The following is a 23924-nucleotide window of genomic DNA, read 5'->3' as shown; positions in this document are numbered from 1 at the left end:
AAAACTTTGTCAAGGTATGTGCTTTGTGAAAGTCCAATTAAGCGTTTTGATCTATCTCTATAGATCTTAATGCCCAATATGTAAGCAGCTTCACCAAGGTCTTTCATTGAAAAATTCTAATTCAAGTATCCCTTTATGCTATCCAGAAAGTCTATATCATTTCCAATCAGTAATATGTCATCCACATATAATATCAGAAAAGCTATAGAGCTCCCACTCACTTTCTTGTAAATACAGGCTTCTCCAAAAGTCTGTACGAAACCAAATGCTTTGATCACACTATCAAAGCGTTTATTCCAACTCTAAGAGGCTTGCACCAGTCCATAAATGGATCGCTGGAGCTTGCACACTTTGTTAGCTCCCTTTGGATCGACAAAACCTTCCGGTTGTATCATATACAACTCTTCTTCCAAAAATCCATTCAGGAATACAATTTTGACATCCATCTGCCAAATTTCATAATCATAAAATGCGGCAATTGCTAACATGATTCGGGCAGACTTAAGCATCGCTACGGGTGAGAAGGTCTCATCATAGTCAATCCCTTGAACTTGTCGAAAACCTTTCGCAACAAGTCGAGCTTTGTAGACAGTAACATTACCGTCAGCGTCAGTCTTCTTCTTGAAGATCCATTTATTCTCAATTGCTTGCCGATCAACGGGCAAGTCAACCAAAGTCCACACTTTGTTCTCATACATGGATCCCATCTCAGATTTCATGGCTTCTAGCCATTTTGCGGAATCTGGGCTCACCATCGCTTCTTCATAGTTCGTAGGTTCATCATGATCTAGTAGCATGACTTCCAGAACAGGATTGCCGTACCACTCTGGTGCGAATCTTACTCTCGTTGATCTACGAGGTTCGGTAGTAACTTGATCTGAAGTTTCATGATCATTATCATTAGCTTCCCCACTAATTGGTGTAGGTGTCACAGAAACCGGTTTCTGTGATGTACTACTTTCCAATAAGGGAGTAGGTACAATTACCTCATCAAGTTCTACTTTCCTCCCACTCACTTCTTTCGAGAGAAACTCCTTCTCTAGAAAGGATCCATTCTTAGCAACGAATGTCTTGCCTTCGGGTCTGTGATAGAAGGTGTACCCAACAATCTCCTTTGGGTATCCTATGAAGACACATTTTCTCCGATTTGGGTTCGAGCTTATCAGGTTGAAGCTTTTTCACATAAGCATCGCAGCCCCAAATTTTCAGAAACGACAACTTTGGTTTCTTGCCAAACCACAGTTCATAAGGCGTCGTCTCAACGGATTTTGATGGTGCCCTATTTAACGTGAATGCGGCCGTCTCTAAAGCATAACCCCAAAACGATAGCGGTAAATCTGTAAGAGACATCATAGATCGCACCATATCTAGTAAAGTATGATTACGACGTTCGGACACACCATTACGCTGTGGTGTTCCGGGTGGCGTGAGTTGCGAAACTATTCCGCATTGTTTCAAATGTAGACCAAACTCGTAACTCAAATATTCTCCTCCACGATCAGATCGTAGAAACTTTATTTTCTTGTTACAATGATTTTCAACTTCACTCTGAAATTCTTTGAACTTTTCAAATGTTTTAGACTTATGCTTCATTAAGTAGATATACCCATATCTGCTTAAATCATCTATGAAGGTGATAAAATAACGATATCCTCCACGAGCCTCGACATTCATCGGACCACATACATCTGTATGTATGATTTCCAACAAATCTGTTGCTCTCTCCATAGTACCGGAGAACGGCGTTTTAGTCATCTTGCCCATGAGGCACGGTTCGCAAGTACTAAGTGATTCATAATCAAGTGGTTCCAAAAATCCATCAGTATGGAGTTTCTTCATGCGCTTTACACCGATATGACCTAAACAGCAGTGCCACAAATAAGTTGCACTATCATTATCAACTCTGCATCTTTTGGTTTCAACATTATGAATATGGGTATCACTACTATCGAGATTCATCAAAAATAGACCACTCTGCAAGGGTGCATGACCATAAAAGATATTACTCATATAAATAGAACAACCATTATTCTCTGATTTAAATGAATAATCGTCTCGCATCAAACAAGATACATATATAATGTTCATGCTTAACGCTGGCACCAAATAACAATTATTTAGGTCTAATACTAATCCCGAAGGTAGATGTAGAGGTAGCGTGCCGACCGCGATCACATCGACTTTGGAACCATTTCCCACACGCATCGTCACCTCGTCCTTCACCAGTGTTCGCTTAATCCGTAGTCCCTGTTTCGAGTTGCAAATAATAGCAACGAAACCAGTATCAAATACCCAGGTGCTACTGCGAGCTCTAGTAAGGTACACATCAATAATATGTATATCACATATACCTTTGTTCACCTTGCCATCCTTCTTATCCGCCAAATACTTGGGGCAGTTCCACTTCCAGTGACCAGTCTGCTTGCAGTAGAAGCACTCAGTTTCAGGCTTAGGTCCAGACTTGGGTTTCTTCTCTTGAGCAGCAACTTGCTTGCTGTTCTTCTTGAAGTTCCCCTTCTTCTTCCCTTTGCCCTTTTTCTTGAAACTAGTGGTCTTGTTGACCATCAACACTTGATGCTCCTTCTTGATTTCTACCTCCGCAGCCTTTAGCATTGCGAAGAGCTCGGGAATTGTTTTATTCATCCCTTGCATATTATAGTCCATCACGAAGCTCTTGTAGCTTGGTGGCAGTGATTGAAGAAATCTGTCAATGACACTATCAACCAGAAGATTAACTCCCAGTTGAGTCAAGTGATTATGGTACCCAGACATTCTGAGTATATGTTCACTAACAGAACTATTCTCCTCCATCTTGCAGCTATAGAACTTATTGGAGACTTCATATCTCTTAATCCGGGCATTTGCTTGAAATATTAACTTCAACTCCTGGAACATCTCATATGCTCCATGACGTTCAAAGCGTCGTTGAAGATCCGGTTCTAAGCCGTAAAGCATGGCACACTGAACTATCGAGTAGTCATCAGCTTTGCTCTGCCAGACGTTCATAACATCTGGTGTTGCTCCAGCAGCAGGCTTGGCACCCAGCGATGCTTCCAGGACGTAATTCTTCTGTGCAGCAATGAGGATAATCCTCAAGTTACGGACCCAGTCCGTGTAATTGCTACCATCATATTTCAACTTTGCTTTCTCAAGGAACGCATTAAACTTCAACGGAACAATAGCACGGGCCATCTATCTACAATCAAACATAAACAAGCAAGATACTATCAGGTACTAAGTTCATGATAAATTTAAGTTCAATTAATCATATTACTTAAGAACTCCCACTTAGAAAGACATCCCTCTAATCCTGTAAGTGATCACGTGATCCAAATCAACTAAACCATAACCGATCATCACGTGAAATGGAGTAGTTTTCAATGGTGAACATCACTATGTTGATCATATCTACTATATGATTCACGCTCGACCTTTCGGTCTCGGTGTTCCGAGGCCATATCTGCATATGCTAGGCTCGTCAAGTTTAACCTGAGTATTCTGTGTGTGCAAAACTGGCTTGCACCCGTTGTAGATGGACGTAGAGCTTATCACACCCGATCATCACGTGGTGTCTGGGCACGACGAACTTTGGCAACGGTGCATACTCAGGGAGAACACTTTTATCTTGAAATTTAGTGAGAGATCATCTTATAATGCTATCGTCAATCAAAGCAAGATAAAATGCATAAAAGATAAACATCACATGCAATCAATATAAGTGATATGATATGGCCATCATCATCTTGTGCTTGTGATCTCCATCTCTGAAGCACCATTATGATCACCATCGTCACCGGCACGACACCTTGATCTCCATCATAGCATCGTTGTCGTCTCGCCAATCTTATGCTTCTACGACTATCGCTACAGCTTAGTGATAAAGTAAAGCATTACAGGGCGATTGCATTGCATACAATAAAGCGACAACCATATGGCTCATGCTAGTTGCCGATAACTTGGTTACAAAACATGATCATCTCATACAATAAAATTTAGCATCATGTCTTGACCATATCACATCGCAACATGCCCTACAAAAACAAGTTAGACGACCTCTACTTTGTTATTGCAAGTTTTACGTGGCTGCTACGGGCTTAGCAAGAACCGTTCTTACCTACGCATCAAAACCACAACGATAGTTTGTCAAGTTGGTGCTGTTTTAACCTTCGCAAGGACCGGGCGTAGCCACACTCGGTTCAACTAAAGTTGGAGAAACTGACACCCGCCAGCCACCTGTGTGCAAAGCACGTCGGTAGAACCAGTCTCGCGTAAGCGTATGCGTAATGTTGGTTCGGGCCGCTTCATCCAACAATACCGCCAAACCAAAGTATGACATGCTGGTAAGCAGTATGACTTATATCGCCCACAACTCACTTGTGTCCTACTCGTGCATATGACATCTACGCATAAAACCAGGCTCGGATGCCACTGTTGGGGAACGTAGTAATTTCAAAAAAAATCCCACGCACACGCAAGATCATGGTGATGCATAGCAATGAGAGGGGAGAGTGTTGTCCACGTACCCTCGTAGACCGAAAGCGGAAGTGTTAGCACAATGTGGTTGATGTAGTCGTACGTCTTCACGGCCCGACCGATCAAGTACCGAAACTACAGCACCTCCAAGTTCTAGCACACGTTCAGCTCGATGACGATCCCCGGACTCCGATCTAGCGGAATGTCGGGGAAGAGTTTCGTCAGCACGACGGCGTGGTGATGATCTTGATGTTCTACCGTCGCAGGGCTTCGCCTAAGCACCGCTACAATATTATCGAGGATTATGGTGGAGGGGGGCACCGCACACGGCTAAGAGATCAATGATCAATTGTTGTTTCTATGGGGTGCCCCCTGCCCCCGTATATAAAGGAGCAAGGGGGAGGTGGTTCGGCCAGGCAAGGGGCGTGCCAGGAGGAGTCCTACTCCTACCGGGAGTAGGACTCCCCCCTTTTCCATGTTGGACTAGGACTTGGGGGAGAGAGAGGGAGAGAGAGAGGGGGGAAGGAAATGGGGGGGCACCGCCCCCCCCTCCTTGTCCAATTCGGACTTGGGGGGGAGGGGCGTGCGGCTGCCCCTTGGCCTCCTCTCCTCTTCCTCCACTAGGCCCATTAAGGACCATTAGGTTACCGGGGGGTTCCGGTAACCTCCCGGTACTCCGGTGAAATGCCGATTTCACCCGGAACACTTCCGATGTCCAAACATAGGCTTCCAATATATCAATCTTCATGTCTCGACCATTTCGAGACTCCCCGTCATATCCATGATCACATCCGGGACTCCGAACAACCTTCGATACATCAAAACATATAAACTCATAATGAAACTGTCATCGTAACGTTAAGTGTGCGGACCCTACGGGTTCGAGAACAATGTAGACATGACCGAGACATGTCTCCGGTCAATAAACAATAGCGGAACCTAGATGCTCATATTGGCTCCTACATATTCTACGAAGATCTTTATCGGTCAAACCGCATAACAACATACGTTGTTCCCTTTGTCATCGGTATGTTACTTGCCCGAGATTCGATCGTTGGTATCTTAATACCTAGTTCAATCTCGTTACCGGCAAGTCTCTTTACTTGTTCTATAATACATCATCCCGCAACTAACTCATTCGTTGCAATGCTTGCAAGGCTTAAGTGATGTGCATTACCGAGAGGGCCCAGAGATACCTCTCCGACAATCGGAGTGACAAATCCTAATCTCGAAATACGCCAACCCAACATGTACCTTTGGAGACACCTGTAGAGCACCTTTATAATCACCCAGTTACGTTGTGACATTTGGTAGCACACAAAGTGTTCCTCCGGTAAACGGGAGTTGCATAATCTCATAGTCATAGGAACATGTATAAGTCATGAAGAAAGCAATAGCAACAAACTAAATGATCAAGTGCTAAGCTAACGGAATGGGTCAAGTCAATCACATCATTCTCCTAATGATGTGATCCCGTTAATCAAATGACAACTCATGTCTATGGCTAGGAAACATAACCATCTTTGATCAACGAGCTAGTCAAGTAGAGGCTATTGGAAATATGCCCTAGAGGCAATAATAAAATGGTTATTATTATATTTCCTTCTTCATGGTAATTGTCTATTGTTCATGCTATAATTGTGTTATCCGGAAATCGTAATACATGTGTGAATACATAGACCACAACATGTCCCTAGTGAGCCTCTAGTTAACTAGCTCGTTGATCAATAGATAGTCATGGTTTCCTGACTATGGACATTGGATGTCATTGATAACGGGATCACATCATTAGGAGAATGATGTGATGGACAAGACCCAATCCTAAGCATAGCACAAGATCGTGTAGTTCGTTTGCTAGAGCTTTTCCAATGTCAAGTATCATTTCCTTAGACCATGAGATCGTGTAACTCCCGGATGCCGTAGGAGTGCTTTGGGTGTACCAAACATCACAATGTAACTGGGTGACTATAAAGGTATACTACAGGTATCCCCGAAAGTATCTGTTGGGTTGACACGGATCGAGACTGGGATTTGTCACTCCGTATGACGGAGAGGTATCTCTGGGCCCACTCGGTGATGCATCATCATAATGAGCTCAATGTGACCAAGTGTTTGGTCACGGGATCATGCATTACGGTACGAGTAAAGTGACTTGCCGGTAACGAGATTGAACGAGGTATTGGGATACCGACGATCGAATCTCGGGCAAGTAACGTACCGATTGACAAAGGGGATTGAATACGGGATTGATTGAATCCTCGACATCGTGGTTCATCCGATGAGATCATCGTGAAACATGTGGGAGCCAACATGGGTATCCAGATCCCGCTGTTGGTTATTGACCGGAGAGTCGTCTCGGTCATGTCTGCGTGTCTCCCGAACCCGTAGGGTCTACACACTTAAGGTTCGGTGACGCTAGGGTTGTAGAGATATTAGTATGCGGTAACCCAAAAGTTGTTCGGAGTCCCGGATGAGATCCCGGACGTCACGAGGAGTTTCGGAATGGTCCGGAGGTGAAGATTTATATATAGGAAGTCCAGTTTCGGCCATCGGGAAAGTTTCAGGGGTAATCGGTATTGTACCAGGACCACCGGAAGGGTCCTGGGGGTCCACCGGGTGGGGCCACCTATCCCGGAGGGCCCCATGGGCTGAAGTGGGAGGGAAACCAGCCCCTAGTGGGCTGGTGCACCCCCATGGGCCTCCCCCTGCGCCTAGGGTTGGAAACCCTAGGGGTGGGGGGCGCCCCACTTGGCTTGGGGGGCAAGTTCCCCTTGGCCGCCGCCCCCCCTTGGAGATCCCATCTCCTAGGGCCGGCGCCCCCCTTAGGGGCCCTATATATAGTGGGGGAGGGAGGGCAGCCGTACCCAAGTCCCTGGCGCCTCCCTCTCCCCTCGTAACACCTCTCTCTCTCTCGTTGGAGCTTGGCAAAGCCTTGTCGAGATCACCGCTGCTTCCATCACCACATCGTCGTGCTGCTAGATCTCCATCAACCTCTCCTTCCCTTGCTGGATCAAGAAGGAGGAGACGTCTTCCCAACCGTACGTGTGTTGAACACGGAGGTGCCGTCCGTTCGGCGCTCGGTCATCGGTGATTTGGATCACGACGAGTACGAGTCCATCAACCCCGTTCTCTTGAACGCTTCCGCTCGTGATCTACAAGGGTATGTAGATGCACTCCCCTCTCCCTCGTTGCTAGATGACTCCATAGATTGATCTTGGTGATGCGTAGAAAATTTTAAAATTCTGCTATGTTCCCCAACAGTGGCATCATGAGCTAGGTCTATGCGTAGTTTCTATGCACGAGTAGAACACAAGTTGTTGTGGGCGTTGATTTTGTCAATTTACTTGTCGTTACTAGTCTTATCTTGATTCGGCGGCATCGTGGGATGAAGCGGCCCGGACCGACCTTACACGTACGCTTACGTGAGACTGGTTCCACCGACTGACATGCACTAGTTGCATAAGGTGGCTGGCGGGTGTCTGTCTCTCCCACTTTAGTCGGATCGGATTCGATGAAAAGGGTCCTTATGAAGGGTAAATAGAAATTGGCATATCACGTTGTGGTTTTGGCGTAGGTAAGAAACGTTCTTGCTAGAAACCTATAGCAGCCACGTAAAAACTTGCAACAACAATTAGAGGACGTCTAACTTGTTTTTGCAGCATGTGCCATGTGATGTGATATGGCCAAAAGGATGTGATGAATGATATATGTGATGTATGAGATTGATCATGTTCTTGTAATAGGAATCACGACTTGCATGTCGATGAGTATGACAATCGGCAGGAGCCATAGGAGTTGTCTTAATTTATTTATGACCTGCGTGTCAACATAAACGTCATGTAATTACTTTACTTTATTGCTAAACCGTTAGCCATAGTAGTAGAAGTAATAGATGACGAGACAACTTCATGAAGACACGATGATGGAGATCATGGTGTCATGCCGGTGACGATGATGATCATGGCGCCCCGAAGATGGATATCAAGAGGAGCAAATGATATTGGCCATATCATGTCACTATTTGATTGCATGTGATGTTTATCATGTTTTTCTGCTTCTTATTTGCTTAGAACAACGGTAGTAAATAAGATGATCCCTCACATAATTTCAAGAAAGTGTTCCCCCTAACTGTGCGCCGTTGCGAAAGTTCATTGTCTCGAAGCACCACGTGATGATCGGGTGTGATAGATTCTAACGTTCACATACAATGGGTGTAAGCCAGATTTACACATGCAGAACACTTAGGTTGACTTGACGAGCCTAGCATGTACAGACATGGCCTCGGAACACGGAAGACCGAAAGGTCGAACATGAGTCGTATAGAATATACGATCAACATGAAGATGTTCACCGATGATGACTAGTCCGTCTCACGTGATGATCGGACACGACCTAGTTGACTCGGATCATGTATCACTTAGATGACTAGAGGGATGTCTGTATGAGTGGGAGTTCATTAAATAATTTGATTAGATGAACTTAGTCTAAAAACCTTTGCAAAATGTCTTGTAGATCAAATGGACAATGCTCATGTCAACCTCAACTTCAACGCGTTCCTAGAGAAAACCAAGCTGAACGATGATGGCAGCAACTATACGGACTGGGTCTGGAACCTGAGGATCATCCTCATAGCTGTCAGGAAAGCATATGTCCTAGAAGCACCGCTAGGTGATGCACCCACCCCAGAGAACCAAGACGTTATGAACGCTTGGCAGTCACGTGCTGATGATTACTCCCTCGTTCAGTGCGGCATGCTTTACAGCTTAGAACCAGGGCTCCAAAAGCGTTTTGAGTGACACGGAGCATATGAGATGTTCGAAGAGCTGAAAATGGTTTTCCAAGCTCATGCCCGGGTCGAGAGATATGAAGTCTCCGACAAGTTCTACAGTTGTAAGATGGAGAAAAATAGTTCTGTCAGTGAGCACATACTCAAAATATCTGGGTTGCACAATCGCTTGTCCTAGCTGGACATTAACCTCCCGGACAAGGCAGTCATTGACAGAATCCTTCAGTCGCTCCCACCTAGCTACAAGAGCTTTGTGATGAACTACAATATGCAGGGGATGGTGAAAACTATTCCTGAAGTATTTTCAATGCTGAAATCAGCGGAGGTGGAAATCAAAAAGGAACATCAAGTGTTGATGGTCAATAAAACCACTAGTTTCAAGAAAGGCAAGGGTAAGAAGAACTTCAAGAAGGACGGCAAGGGAGTTGCCGCGCCCGGTAAACCAGTTGCCGGGAATAAGTCAAAGAATGGACCCAAACATGAGACTGAGTGTTTTTATTGCAAGGGAAAGGGACACTGGAAGCGGAATTGCCCCAAATACTTAGCGGACAAGAAGGCCGACAACACTAAAGGTATATGTGATATACATGTAATTGATGTGTACCTTACCAGTACTCGTAGTAGCTCCTGGGTATTTGATACCGGTGCGGTTGCTCACATTTGTAACTCAAAACAGGAGCTGCGGAATAAGCGGAGACTGGTGAAGGACGAGGTGACAATGCGCGTCGGGAATGGTTCCAAGGTCGATGTGATCGCCGTCGGCATGCTACCTCTACATTTACCTACGGGATTAGTTTTAAACCTCAATAATTGTTATTTAGTGCCAACTTTGATCATGAACATTGTATCTGGATCTCGTTTAATACGATATGGCTACTCATTTAAATCCGAGAATAATGGTTGTTCTATTTATATGAGAGATATGTTTTATGGTCATGCTCCGCTGGTCAATGGTTTATTCTTAATGAATCTCGAACGTGATGTTACACATATTCATAGTGTGAATACCAAAAGATGTAAGATTGATAATGATAGTCCCACATATCTGTGGCACTGCCGCCTTGGTCACATCGGTGTCAAACGCATGAAGAAGCTCCATACAGATGGACTTTTGGAGTCTCTTGATTTCGAATCATTTGACACGTGCGAACCATGCCTCATGGGTAAAATGACCAAGACTCCGTTCTCCGGAACAATGGAGCGAGCAACCAACTTATTGGAAATTATACATACTGATGTGTGCGGTCCAATGAGCGTTGAGGCTCGCGGTGGCTATCGTTATGTTCTCACTCTCACTGATGACTTAAGTAGATATGGGTATGTCTATTTAATGAAATACAAGTCTGAGACCTTTGAAAAGTTCAAGGAATTTCAGAATGAGGTAGAGAATCAACGTGACCGAAAGATAAAATTCTTACGATCAGATCGTGGAGGAGAATATTTAAGTCACGAATTTGGTACACACTTAAGGACATGTGGAATCGTTTCACAACTCACGCCGCCTGGAACAGCTCAGCGTAACGGTGTGTCCGAACGTCGTAATCGCACTCTATTGGATATGGTGCGATCTATGATGTCACTCACTGATTTACCGCTATCATTTTGGGGATACGCTCTAGAGACAGCTACATTCACTTTAAATAGGGCACCGTCTAAATCCGTTGAGACGACACCGTATGAATTATGGTTTGGGAAGAAACCTAAGCTATCGTTTCTAAAAGTTTGGGGATGCGATGCTTATGTCAAGAAACTTCAACCTGAAAAGCTCGAACCCAAGTCAGAAAAATGCGTCTTCATAGGATACCCTAAGGAAACCATTGGGTATACCTTCTACCTCAGATCCGAAGGCAAGATCTTTGTTGCAAAGAACGGGTCCTTTCTGGAGAAAGAGTTTCTCTCGAGAGAAGTAAGTGGGAGGAAAGTAGAACTCGATGAAGTACTGCCTCTTGAACCAGAAAGTAGCGCAGCTCAGGAAGATGTTCCTATAGTGCCTGCACCGACTAGAGAGGAAGTTAATGATAATGATCAAGGTACTTCGGATCAAGTTGCTACTGAACTTCGAAGGTCCACAAGGACACGTTCCACACCAGAATGGTATGGCAACCCTGTCCTGGAAATCATGTTGTTAGACAACGGTGAACCTTCGAACTATGAAGAAGCAATGGCGGGCCCAGATTCCAACAAATGGCTTGAAGCCATGCAATCCGAGATAGGATCCATGTATGAAAACAAAGTATGGACTTTGACAGACTTGCCCGATGATCGACGAGCTATAGAGAATAAATGGATCTTTAAGAAGAATACGGACGCGGATGGTAATGTTACCATCTATAAGGCTCGACTTGTCGCTAAGGGTTATCGACAAGTTCAAGGGGTTGACTACGATGAGACCTTCTCACCCGTAGCGAAGCTGAAGTCCGTCCGAATCATGTTAGCAATTGCCGCATACTATGATTATGAGATATGGCAAATGGACGTCAAAACGGCATTCCTTAGCGGCTTTCTTAAGGAAGAATTGTATATGATGCAGCCGGAAGGTTTTGTCGATCCTAAGAATGTTAAAAAGGTATGCAAGCTCCAGCGCTCCATCTATGGGCTGGTGCAAGCATCTCGGAGTTGGAACATTCGCTTTAATGAAATGATCAAAGCGTTTGGGTTTATGCAGACTTATGGAGAAGCCTGCGTTTACAAGAAAGTGAGTGGGAGCTCTGTAGCATTTCTCATATTATATGTGGATGACATACTTTTGATGGGAAATGATATATAACTTTTGGACAATATTAAGGCCTACTTGAATAAGTGTTTTTCGATGAAGGACCTTGGAGAAGCTGCTTACATATTAGGCATCAAGATCTATAGAGATAGATCGAGACGCCTCATAGGTCTTTCACAAAGCACATACCTTGATAAGATATTGAAGAAGTTCAATATGGATCAGTCCAAGAAGGGGTTCTTGCTTGTGAAATTGAGCTCAGCTCAATGTCCAACCACAGCAGAAGATAGAGAAAAGATGAGTGTCGTCCCCTATGCCTCAGCTATAGGGTCTATCATGTATGCCATGCTGTGTACCAGACCTGATGTAAACCTTGCCGTAAGTTTGGTAGGAAGGTACCAAAGTAATCCCGGCATGGAACACTGGACAGCAGTCAAGAACATCCTGAAGTACCTGAAAAGGACTAAGGATATGTTTCTCGTATATGGAGGTGACGAGGAGCTCGTCGTAAAGGGTTACATCGACGCTAGCTTCGACACAGATCTGGATGACTCTAAGTCACAAACCGGATACGTGTATATTTTGAATGGTGGGGCAGTTAGCTGGTGCAGTTGCAAGCAAAGCGTCGTGGCGGGATCCACATGTGAAGGGGAGTACATGGCAGCCTCAGAGGCAGCGCATGAAGCAATCTGGATGAAGGAGTTCATCACCGACCTAGGAGTCATACCCAATGCGTCGGGGCCGATCATTCTCTTCTGTGACAACACTGGAGCTATTGCCCTTGCCAAGGAGCCCAGGTTTCACAAGAAGACCAGGCACATCAAGCGTCGCTTCAACTCCATTCGTGAAAATGTTCAAGATGGAGACATAGATATTTGCAAAGTACATACGGATCTGAATGTCGCAGATCCATTGACTAAATCTCTTCCGCGAGCAAAACATGATCAACACCAGAACTCTATGGGTGTTCGATTCATCACAATGTAACTAGATTATTGACTCTAGTGCAAGTGGGAGACTGTTGGAAATATGCCCTAGAGGCAATAATAAAATGGTTATTATTATATTTCCTTGTTCATGGTAATTGTCTATTGTTCATGCTATAATTGTGTTATCCAGAAATCGTAATACATGTGTGAATACATAGACCACAACATGTCCCTAGTGAGCCTCTAGTTAACTAGCTCGTTGATCAATAGATAGTCATGGTTTCCTGACTATGGACATTGGATGTCATTGATAACGGGATCACATCATTAGGAGAATGATGTGATGGACAAGACCTAATCCTAAGCATAGCACAAGATCGTGTAGTTCGTTTGCTAGAGCTTTTCCAATGTCAAGTATCATTTCCTTAGACCATGAGATCGTGTAACTTCCGGATGCTGTAGGAGTGATTTGGGTGTACCAAACGTCACAACGTAACTGGGTGACTATAAAGGTATACTACAGGTATCCCCGAAAGTATCTGTTGGGTTGACACGGATCGAGACTGGGATTTGTCACTCCGTATGACGGAGAGGTATCTCTGGGCCCACTCGGTAATGCATCATCATAATGAGCTCAATGTGACCAAGTGTTTGGTCACGGGATCATGCATTACGGACGAGTAAAGTGACTTGCTGGTAACGAGATTGAACGAGGTATTGGGATACCGACGATCGAATCTCGGGCAAGTAACATACCGATTAACAAAAGGAATTGAATACGGGATTGATTGAATCCTCGACATCATGGTTCATCCGATGAGATCATCGTGGAACATGTGGGAGCCAACATGGGTATCCATATCCCGCTGTTGGTTATTGACTGGAGAGTCGTCTCGGTCATGTCTGTGTGTCTCCCGAACCCGTAGGGTCTACCCACTTAAGGTTCGGTGACGCTAGGGTTGTAGAGATATTAGTATGCGGTAACCCGAAAGTTGTTCGGAGTCCCGGATGAGATCTCGGACGTCACGAGGAGTTCCAGAATGGTCCGGAGGTGAATATTTATATATAGGAAGTCCAGCTTCGGCCATCGGGAAAGTTTCGGGGGTAATCGGTATTGTACCGGGACCACCGGAAGGGTCCCGGGGGTCCATCGGGTGGGGCCACCTATCCCGGAGGGCCCCATTGGGCTGAAGTGGAAGGGGAACCAGCCCCTGGTGGGCTGGTGAGCCCCCCATGGGCCTCCCCTGCGCCTAGGGTTGGAAACCCTAGGGGTGGGGAGCGCCCCACTTGGCTTGGGGGGCAAGTTCCCCTTGACCGTCGCCCCCCTAGGGGCCCTATATATAGTGGGGGGGGGGGAGGGAGGGCAGCTGTACCCAAGTCCCTGGCGCCTCCCTCTCCCCTCGTAACACCTCTCTCTCTCGTTGGAGCTTGGCGAAGCCCTGTCGAGATCACCGCTGCTTCCATCACCACGCCTTCGTGCTGCTGGATCTCCATCACCCTCTCCTTCCCTTGCTGGATCAAGAAGGAGGAGACGTCTTCCCAACCGTACGTGTGTTGAACGCTGAGGTGCCGTCCGTTCGGCGCTCGGTCATCGGTGATTTGGATCATGACGAGTACGACTCCATCAACCCCGTTCTCTTGAACGCTTCTGCTCGCGATCTACAAGGGTATGTAGATGCACTCCCCTCTCCCTCGTTGCTAGATGACTCCATAGATTGATCTTGGTGATGCGTAGAAAATTTTAAAATTCTGCTACGTTCCCCAACAGAGGCATACTAGTGACACTCTGTTTGTCTATGTATTCACACAAGTATTATGTTTCCGGTTAATACAATTCTAGCATGAATAATAAACATTTATCATGATATAAGGAAATAAATAATAAATTTATTATTGCCTCTAGGGCATATTTCCTTCACTACTACCGCGAGTATCGGTTGCTATTCAATTCCACGCAGTAGTACCGCTGGAGGGCGCGGTAGTACCGCTCAGGCGGCACTAGCATTCCCCTGATCTGCTCAAGTTGAACTAGGTGACCGGCACTTTCGTGCCAGTGGAAGTACCGCTCATCCAAGCGGTACTACCGTTTATGCACGGGTTGTGGGAGCATAACGGTTGGATCCTTCTTCCCACTATAAAAGGGAGTCATCTTTCTTTTAGTTGACTACCTCTTCCGCCCCAAGCTCCTTTGTTGCTCTCAAGCTCATTCTTGCCCGATCTTTCTCCCTAGCCAATCAAACTTCTTGATTCTCTAGGGATTGCTTGAGAAGGCCTAGATATGCACTTCCACCAAGAAAAATTTGTTTCCCCTACTAATCCCGTGCGGATCTTGCTACTCTTGGGTGTTTGAGCACCCTAGACGGTTGAGGTCATCTCGGAGCCACATCCCATTGTGGTGAAGCTTCATGGTGTTATTGGGAGCCTCCAATTATGTTGTGGAGAGAGCCCAACCTTGTTTGTAAAGGTCTGGTTGCCACCTTCAAGGGCACCACTAGTGGAATCACGACATCTCGCATTTTGTGATGGCGCGAGGAGAATACGGTGCCCCTAGTGGCTTCTTGGGGAGCATTGTACCTCCACACCGCTCCAACGGAGACATACTTCCTCTCAAAGGGTAGGAACTTCGGTAACACATCCTCGTCTCCACCGTCTCCACTTGTGGTTATCTCTCACCTTTACTTTGTGCTTGCCTTACTTGTGTTGCTAGCATCATATAGGTTGCCCCCCTAGTTGCATATCTAGACAACCTATTTGTTGCTAACCCTAATTTGTTAAGAAAAGCTAAAAATTGGCAGTTGCCTATTCATCCCCTCTAGTCAACCATATCAATCCTTTCAGTCGTGATCCCAACCCGCTATGCATCTTCATATTGATCTTGGGTGATCGTAGGCGTGTTTTTTTTGTTTTCTACTATGCTTCCCAAGAACCAGAACCCGAGCGCACCGTGTAGAATACTAATAACATTGGGAAGGTAATGTTCTTAACTGTTGTGTCCAAGTCTCAATACAAACGACGATTGGGGGCTGATATTTGATGGAAAGATTGGTACTTGGGCATTTGTTGAAGAGACTGAGGCAGTTCGAACAAGTCATAACAGAGCAAGAGGAACGAAAGAGCTGAAATAAGTGAAAGTAACCAGACCTTTGTGCAGAGATTATCTCATCAACAAATTTATCCCATCAATTCAAGACAAATGGCCCGACAATGACGAGGGAACAACAATCTTCATCCAACAGGATAATGCAAAACCACATGTCCTTCCTAATGACACAACTTTTATAGAAGCTGTAAAACAAACAAATCTCGACATTCAATTACCATAGCAACCGCTAAACAACCCCGAGTTTAATGTTATAGACCTTTGATTCCACAACTCTCTCTAGTCACTAACCAACTGCAGATCACCTACAAATATCTAGGAATTGGTACAAGGTGTGGAAGAGGAGTTTGATAACTATGTGGCCCACAAGCTGTTAACTTTGTCACATTGCAATCGGCTATGGTTTATGAAAGACAGGAGAAAACAAATACATGATGCCACATTTGCACAAGGATCGTCATCAGAATGATGGAAGGGAAATAATCGGTGTATCTTGCACGACTAAGCTAATTGCCGAGACCAAGGCCATTACAGAAGAAGGGCAATAGAGTGGAAAAGAATTGGAAGGAGAAGGAATATTGGAATATGAATTGTGTAATCCTTGCATATGTCTTGTGTCAAGAGGGGACAAAGAGGACCTTATATAATGTCCTTATGTATGCCTTATCTAATCCTTATATATCAACTCCTCGTTGGAATTTATTTGAATTATTTGGATTAATTTGAATTAATTATAATAATTTCATGTTATTTGAATTAATTGGATTTATTTGAATTAAATCGGAATTGTGCTAACTTCCTGAATTATTCAGTCAAATGATCCTGGAATATTCAATTCATTTTCAGTTTTGACAGTATTGCGTGATTAAAAATAAGAATTTGCCAAACCTGTCAAAATTCTTATGTTATGATGTTGAGACAAATTTAGGTCCTCGAAAAGCTAAACCTACCAAAGTTCACTAGATTCAGTCAAACCCACCAAACCTGCCAAAGTTCCTAAAACAAGCTAAACCTACCAGAGTTCACTAGATTTAGTCAAGTTTCATTCAAGAACATAAGAATATGTTTTCCCTTTTTCTTATGATGATATGACAATGAGGCAAATCACTCTCAGACAATTGCTAAGAATGCGGTAATGGATTGCATTGCCGAATTCTCTGCATTCCATAACTATTGGGTACACAATGTACTCCATGATTCAGTAACCTGGTTAACCAAACTGAACTGAAGCTAAATCTGGACTAGAGTAAATAATCAGGTTAATTGAAGCAAGGAAGTGTTAACTGAAGCATGTCATGTAGTTAATTGGAGAAAGGGATAAGTGCATATTAATAGCAAAGAAACCTACTTATTTTGAGAAAATTAATAAAGGGGGTTGCTCTTCTGATGAAAATCAGCAAAGAATGATTGGCTAAGGAACATGTACCACTAGGTTAACACTTCCTTGCTCCAGTTAATCTATAAAGGAAGTAACCTGGATCCGAGGACCATTTAAAATGAAAAACTATTTTACTCCGCCTAAGAACACATTTTAGGATAAAGATCAACAACACCATCCTAGACCAACCCAGAGCCTACAACTAAAATATACACTGACGCTACACACAAGCAAATCCAGTCCCTCTCCGTCTTCGTCAAATGCAGACATCACCTTCCTCCAAATTTAGATTTCATATTCAGTGTCTCTCTATCTTTATCTAATTCAGATGCAAATTCTCGCCGGATGAAAAGCCATCACAAGATTCATAACCAAGATGCAACTGTACATATTTATCCCGCGCAAACAGGGCCGCTGATGCCAACGATGAAGGCGTGGTCGGCGAAGTGGTGGGAGTCGAGCACCGGCGCACGTTTGGAGAAGACCAATTTTTGCCAAGACCAATTTCTTGGTGTGGACTGTGGCGTCGACTTGATGGCGTAGGAGCTCGGCAAATGTGGCTGCCGATTACAGTGTGCAGAAGATGATGTGAGAGGGGTGGGGCAGGGCAACGATGGAAAGGGAGGAGGTCGACGACGGCCGGTCGGGCAGGAGGTGGTCGACGACGGGCAGGCAGAACGAGGCGGCGACAAAAATCCAACCGTCAGATGGTCGACGGGGAAACGAGGCAGTAACGTGGGGAAGCAAGGCATCGGCGGCGGGAGGGGGATGGTGGGGGTGGGTGGGGTGAGCAAGGTGGCGTGGGGCGTGGGACGGAGGAGGGAGGAAGGCGGCCGTCGTCGGCGTGCGGCGTTGCCATTTGGGAAGAACAAAGCGAGGAAGGATAGGGCGGCAAGGAAGGAGTGGATTATGTCCGGAGAAAGGTAGGGACTAATTTGCAAAAAAAAATCGCTGCCACATTTTTCTTAGACGGAGGGAGTATTACATTTTTTTGAGGGTGGACGGAGTATTATAAGTTGCAAGTAGAGATATAGATTGAGGCCGCCAAGGGACGGCCGCGAGGCGAGGCGGCGACGAGAGAGGCGGGCTTCGCTCACCAGTCCGAGCTGCTCGCCATGGATCCCATCATGAAGCTCCTCGAGGACGACGAAGAGGTGCCTGGCCCAACACCGAACTCCTCCCACCTTCCTGCCATTTCTATCGAGTTATTTGGGGAAAGGAAGGGTCAATGGCGGTTTCTTGTTGTTGGGGTTGCGCAGGATGAGAGCATGCACTCGGGCGCCGACGTCGAGGCCTTCACGGCGGCGCTGAACCGCGAGGTGGAGGGCAGCGCCAGCAGCAGCAGCAGTGCCGCCGCTGCCTTCTCCTTCCAGCCGCTGGATCACGCCGCTGGTAAGTCCGATTCCCTGTTCTAGAATCGAATTTGGGCCCGCCCCGATTAACCAAGAACCCGGTATCAGAATACGCGGTTCTTGCATTACAATTTTGATGAATAATGGAATCTAGAAACATAATGCGGAATGCAGCTCCTAAGTTGCTATTGCCGGTTTGCAGTTTTAGGTTTAGAGTACCCCAACACGTGGCTTTGGGACAAATGAACCAGTCATCAATGGACCGACTCTCCTCTACGAGGGAATGTTTGGAATCAATAGAAGACGAATTTTGTTGAGCTGAGACTCTTTTTATGGAGGAACCGGCAGGAGCGCTGCCTTATTTTTAGGATCCGGCAGGAGGGCTGCCTTATTTTTAGGAACCGGCATTGAGCTGAGACTAGGGTTTGTACTTGAAGCTTATCTATGCCATTGAGGAAACAAAACTTACGAAGTAAAATTTTGAATTACTGGAGATATGGGTGGTCTGTTATGAGGTCTCCTTGACTGCATGCATATACTAATGAAGAGTTGTTATTCAATTTGACAACTTACCTTGTTACTCCTTCCCTTCACAAATATAAGAGGTTTTAGATATTTTAATATGGACTACATACGAACTGAAATGAGTGAACAAACACACTAACATTGTTCTACATACATCCGATTCACAAAAAAGCTACAACATATTATATTTGTGAACGTAGGGAGTATTGTAGAGAAATGGTTATGTACTAATGTTAGTGCATGAATATACTCTAGCATATTACAAGTCAATTAATTACTATGTTGTCAAATTAGAATGGTGTTCTCCTAATTAGGTCTGGATTGAGAGAAATGTATTCAGTGAGCATTAGGATACCAACGTACCATTCGATGTTCCTCGATAATTATTCAAATACAATAGGGGCTGCTTTGATTCATAGGATTTTTACAGGATTTTCATAGGATTAGAATTTTTCCTATATGTGTTGTTTGATTTGTAGAATGCAATCCTTAGGAATCATTCCTATGTAATTTTCCCAGTCTATTGAGTAGGGAGTTTTGCATGAAGTCTGAGCTCTTGGAGAAGTCCCTATGCTTCCATCAAACACACACTTGTGCCATTTCCTTTGTTTTGCAATTCCATAGGATTCAAATGGGCAGGGCGTAGCGATCCTCCAATTTTCCTATCCTATGAATCAAAGGAGCACTAGATAGGGGTATGTTGGCCAATAATGTTTACTGAGCTGCATGTGTTTCTTGGACGGACATGAGTTGCAACTTAATTCAGGAATTGCGACGTGGTGGTAGTTTTAATAGTATTTTGTGTCGTCCTTTCGCTGTAATAGAATTTAAACAAGTGTACAACATCTAGGGCCTCCACAATGCGTTACTTCAGCTGTATGTAAACCTATGCCACCCAAGATTTGAAATAGTGTGGAGAGAGGGTGAAGAGAGAGAAGAAAATTGTATCTTGCATGAGACATAACCTTTTTGAGCAAACTAAGAAACTAGGTATGGGTTGATAAGTTTGTGCATAGTTTTATCTGAATAATCCTAGTTGGAGCAAATATAGTTGCATAATTTAAAATTTTCTGGGTGTTTCTTAGATACACCCTACATATGACTGAAGTGGCAGTTCCCTAGCTTTTTGCATCATTTTAATGCCAAAAATGGAGCATTTTCTCCGTATGGAAGGCTAGATACAAAACTTGGATATAATGTAGTATTGTCGTTGCCTGCCCATGCACTGGTCTTTTACTAGCAGTGAGGTTTTCAAACAAATATTTTTTGAAGTTTAAAATCAGTTAGGAGTTACTCAGTTAATAACAATGCATGGTGGTATTTTTCTTGGAGTATTTATTTTTCATGTTTGCTATGAAGAACTTGAACAAGAGTCAGCATCAACAGTGGTGCTCTAGAAGCACTTCCATTTTAATTTACTGAATTGGCGTCCAATAACTTAGCTGTATTTACAGTTTTACTCTGTCACTGTATTTGAACTGGAGTGAAGAAGCTTACTAATTTGACGCAAAATTGCAGGTACATTACCTCAGAAAAGCAACCCAGTAGTAAACAACAGTCATGGACAGTGGCAAGGTTCAGTAAAGAATGACAGTGGAAACCAGGAGAGCCAACAGCAGGAAGAAAAACATTTATATTGCAAAAAAGAGCAGTCGTCCGGACCTGAAGCAGTTCCCATAGGTGCTGATAACAAACAACTTCACTCTAATACTCAAATTGAATGTTTCCAGCTAAAGGTTAAGCGAGAGCCAGGAAACAATGCTCAACAAAGCACTGTTGGTCAGCAGCAGCCTATGCAACAAATAAAGAGTCAACAACCACCAGGCACAAACCAAACCAATAGTAGTCCAGCTATGGTGGGAAAACCTCCTGTTGTTACATTTCATATGCTAATCCCGATTTTGAGACGCTACCTTGACAAAGACAGGGATATACAAGTTCAGTCCATTTTTGCAAAGTTACGGGTTGGTATTTGTTACTCAGTCATCTTGAATTAGATAAACAACTGGTTCAAGAATTATTGTCATTGCATAACAGATTACCTAATTATTTTTATTACTTTATTGAAGTTTAATTTGTTTCTGATAGAAAAATGAGGTCAGCAAGGAACATTTTTTAAAGGTTATTAGGACTATTGTTGGTGATAAGTTGCTCAAGCAAGCTGCTTCACAATATCAAATGCAGGTAACAAAGCTTTTCCATTTTATCGTGGTCCATTTGAAACATAACCTGATTCCACTTCATTTTGCTTAAGTTAGGTCAATCTATATATCTTTAAGCAGTCCCTATATTGTTATTCTTACTCTTATAAACATATTCTTTTTCCTTTGATAGTTATTTTCATCTTGTTTGGCTGCAGGCTGCTCAGGCACAACGGAATCAAGTCCCAGGTCAGCAAAATGAGAGTCCAAGACCGCCTCAATTTCGACTGTCCTCATCAGGCCAAATGCAGAATAACATGGGTTATGCAGCTTCAGAAGGCAACTTACAAAAGCCTAATGAAACTGGTAACATGTCAGATAGGAAAGGGTTGCAGATGCTACATAGCCGTCCACCTAATATCCACTCAATCCCACTGCAAGCAACCCAGGATCATGTGCAGCGTCCACAGACATTTTTGCCAGCCTTAGGGGCAAATAATATTCATTCTCGTCAATTTCCACAGTCAGTTGGAGGTCCAATTGCACCACTTAGACCGCAGATGACAGATTCCAGTCAAAGAGGACAATCAGTCCAGAGAGGTGTTGCCAGTGTTCTTGGCAGTGTGGCCACACGGCCAGCATTGCAAAATAATCAACCTTCACAGCAACAACCAAACAAGGAGCAGAAAACTAATTCTTTCACTCCAACAGTACATATGAACAAAGACAATGCTAACCAACCCTCTGAATCTGCACAGAGCTCTTTTGCCGCCTTGAATGCGAAACAAGTCAACCCAGGCCTTCTATCTTCAAAGGTTGGTGGTGTTTTGGAAAATCAATCATCTACGTTGGCCACTCCTAAATCTTTGACAACAACAAGCTCAAGTCAACCTCATCCATCTTATGGAACTCCAGCAGAACTTAACATGCAGGTATGCACCAGTATATTGTTCTTCGGATGTATGTTTTTTGTGTACTTGTTGCACTTTAATGTTACAGTGCCAATCATTTTATATATTGCATTGAATTGGGGTATACACCAAGTTATATGGGCCTATACAAGTTATACAACAGGTTTATTCAACTAATACCCCTTCTTTCCTATGTTGATCCTACTTTGAGCCTTTGTGAAGAATTTTGCAACTTGAGGCTCCAATGGGACATATTGAAGATTGATCCTTGCCTGCTGGCAGTGGGAACTTGGGAATGATGCCTCGATACCAATACGCTGGTTATTCATGCTTGAGTGGGTTGTTTGCAATCTGTATATAGCAATAATGCTATCACATAGAATAGATGTGTGTGCATCACATGGAACACCAAAATCAGCCAACAACCAACGAAGCTAGAAAAACTTTATTACAGTAGTAGTACAAGATTGTCAGTATCATGATTGCTGTAGTTTTGTACTATCAGAGCTGGATGTCATGGACCGCAATATGGATTGGAATGTAATATCACGGCAGTACATGGTCCATCTCTTAGAATCAGTAGGCCACGATTCTCAGGATAAACTATAACAGCATGTAAAATTTGGTATTACTTGATACAAATATATGTATTTTATTATAGCAGTAGGCTGCACTATATCCACTTAATTGAATACTGTGAATAAACGCATCTAATCTCATAAATTTGGTTCAAAATTTACAGTTTGTACTATAAACTTAAATATTTGAGTATGCAATTTATATTTTACTACATAAACTATGTTGGCTTGTTGAAGTCAAGATTCGATCCTGTCAAACAAAGTATGATCCTTCATAGTACTGTGATACTAACATAGCTGTTGCACAAAGGCTTTGCGATCATCTCTAGTGCACTAGCTTGCTGTCACCTTAATGCTCATTCTATATCAATATGCCGACTTATATGCCTGACAAATGGAGGGGCTGGGTAGTGCCATTGAATAACTTAAATGGTCTCAACCACTTCGTAATAAGTGAATACATGATGAAGTTACCTTATGAGGCTGAGCGCGTGATTGGTCGTCACATATAAACAATATTGAGTCACAAGCCAAAAGCCAAAGCAAAAAGCCCATAAATAGGTGTTTTTTTGGCTTTATAAGCGGAAATGCCAAAGCCAAAAGTAAGCCCAACCAAACACCACCAAAATATTGCTCGGGATGACTTTTGGCAAGAATGAGTTCATTGTTTCACCAAAGGTGTTTGGATGCACCTGCTTTGTTAGAGAGCAGAGACCTTCAGTCGGAAAATTGGACCCACGTGCTGTGAAGTGTATCTTTATTGGATACTCATCTTGAAGAAACTTGCTGAATTCTAAATGAAACAACCTTATTTTGAAGTGACATGCAATATCTAGTTCAACCAATTATTGAAGAGTCCCAGTGAATGGCGAACATTTGTGAGCATGGATGTGACATTTAGGGTGCCTGAGCCGTTCTGTGGAGAGAAGGCAGATCTCAGCTTGTTGTTTGACTTTCACTCTCCCAGCACGGGTGATGCTAAGTCGAGTGGTGGAGAGTTAACCATTGGGACTAAGGAAGATGAACCATTGAGAGTTG

At 44.0% G+C, this 23924-nt stretch overlaps 1 protein-coding gene across 1 annotated transcript in view; it reads left to right on the top strand.

Moving 5' to 3' along the window:
* Positions 1 to 18346: 18346 nt before the first annotated feature.
* Positions 18347 to 23924, top strand: part of LOC125551648 (transcription initiation factor TFIID subunit 4b) — a 40202-nt gene continuing 34624 nt past the window's right edge. The window contains exons 1-5 of the mRNA XM_048714919.2: positions 18347 to 18533; positions 18639 to 18771; positions 20775 to 21220; positions 21345 to 21440; positions 21616 to 22329. Coding sequence (XP_048570876.1) covers positions 18495 to 18533; positions 18639 to 18771; positions 20775 to 21220; positions 21345 to 21440; positions 21616 to 22329 — 1428 coding nt within the window. The 5' untranslated portion in view covers positions 18347 to 18494. The remainder of the gene's footprint in view (positions 18534 to 18638; positions 18772 to 20774; positions 21221 to 21344; positions 21441 to 21615; positions 22330 to 23924) is intronic.

This window comes from Triticum urartu, chromosome 4A, assembly GCF_056163025.1.
Source record: "Triticum urartu cultivar PI428250 chromosome 4A, HENAU_Tu73, whole genome shotgun sequence".
Classification (NCBI taxonomy): domain Eukaryota; kingdom Viridiplantae; phylum Streptophyta; class Magnoliopsida; order Poales; family Poaceae; genus Triticum; species Triticum urartu.
Note: the sequence above shows the minus strand (reverse complement) of the source record. Positions and strands in the feature narration are given on the sequence as shown.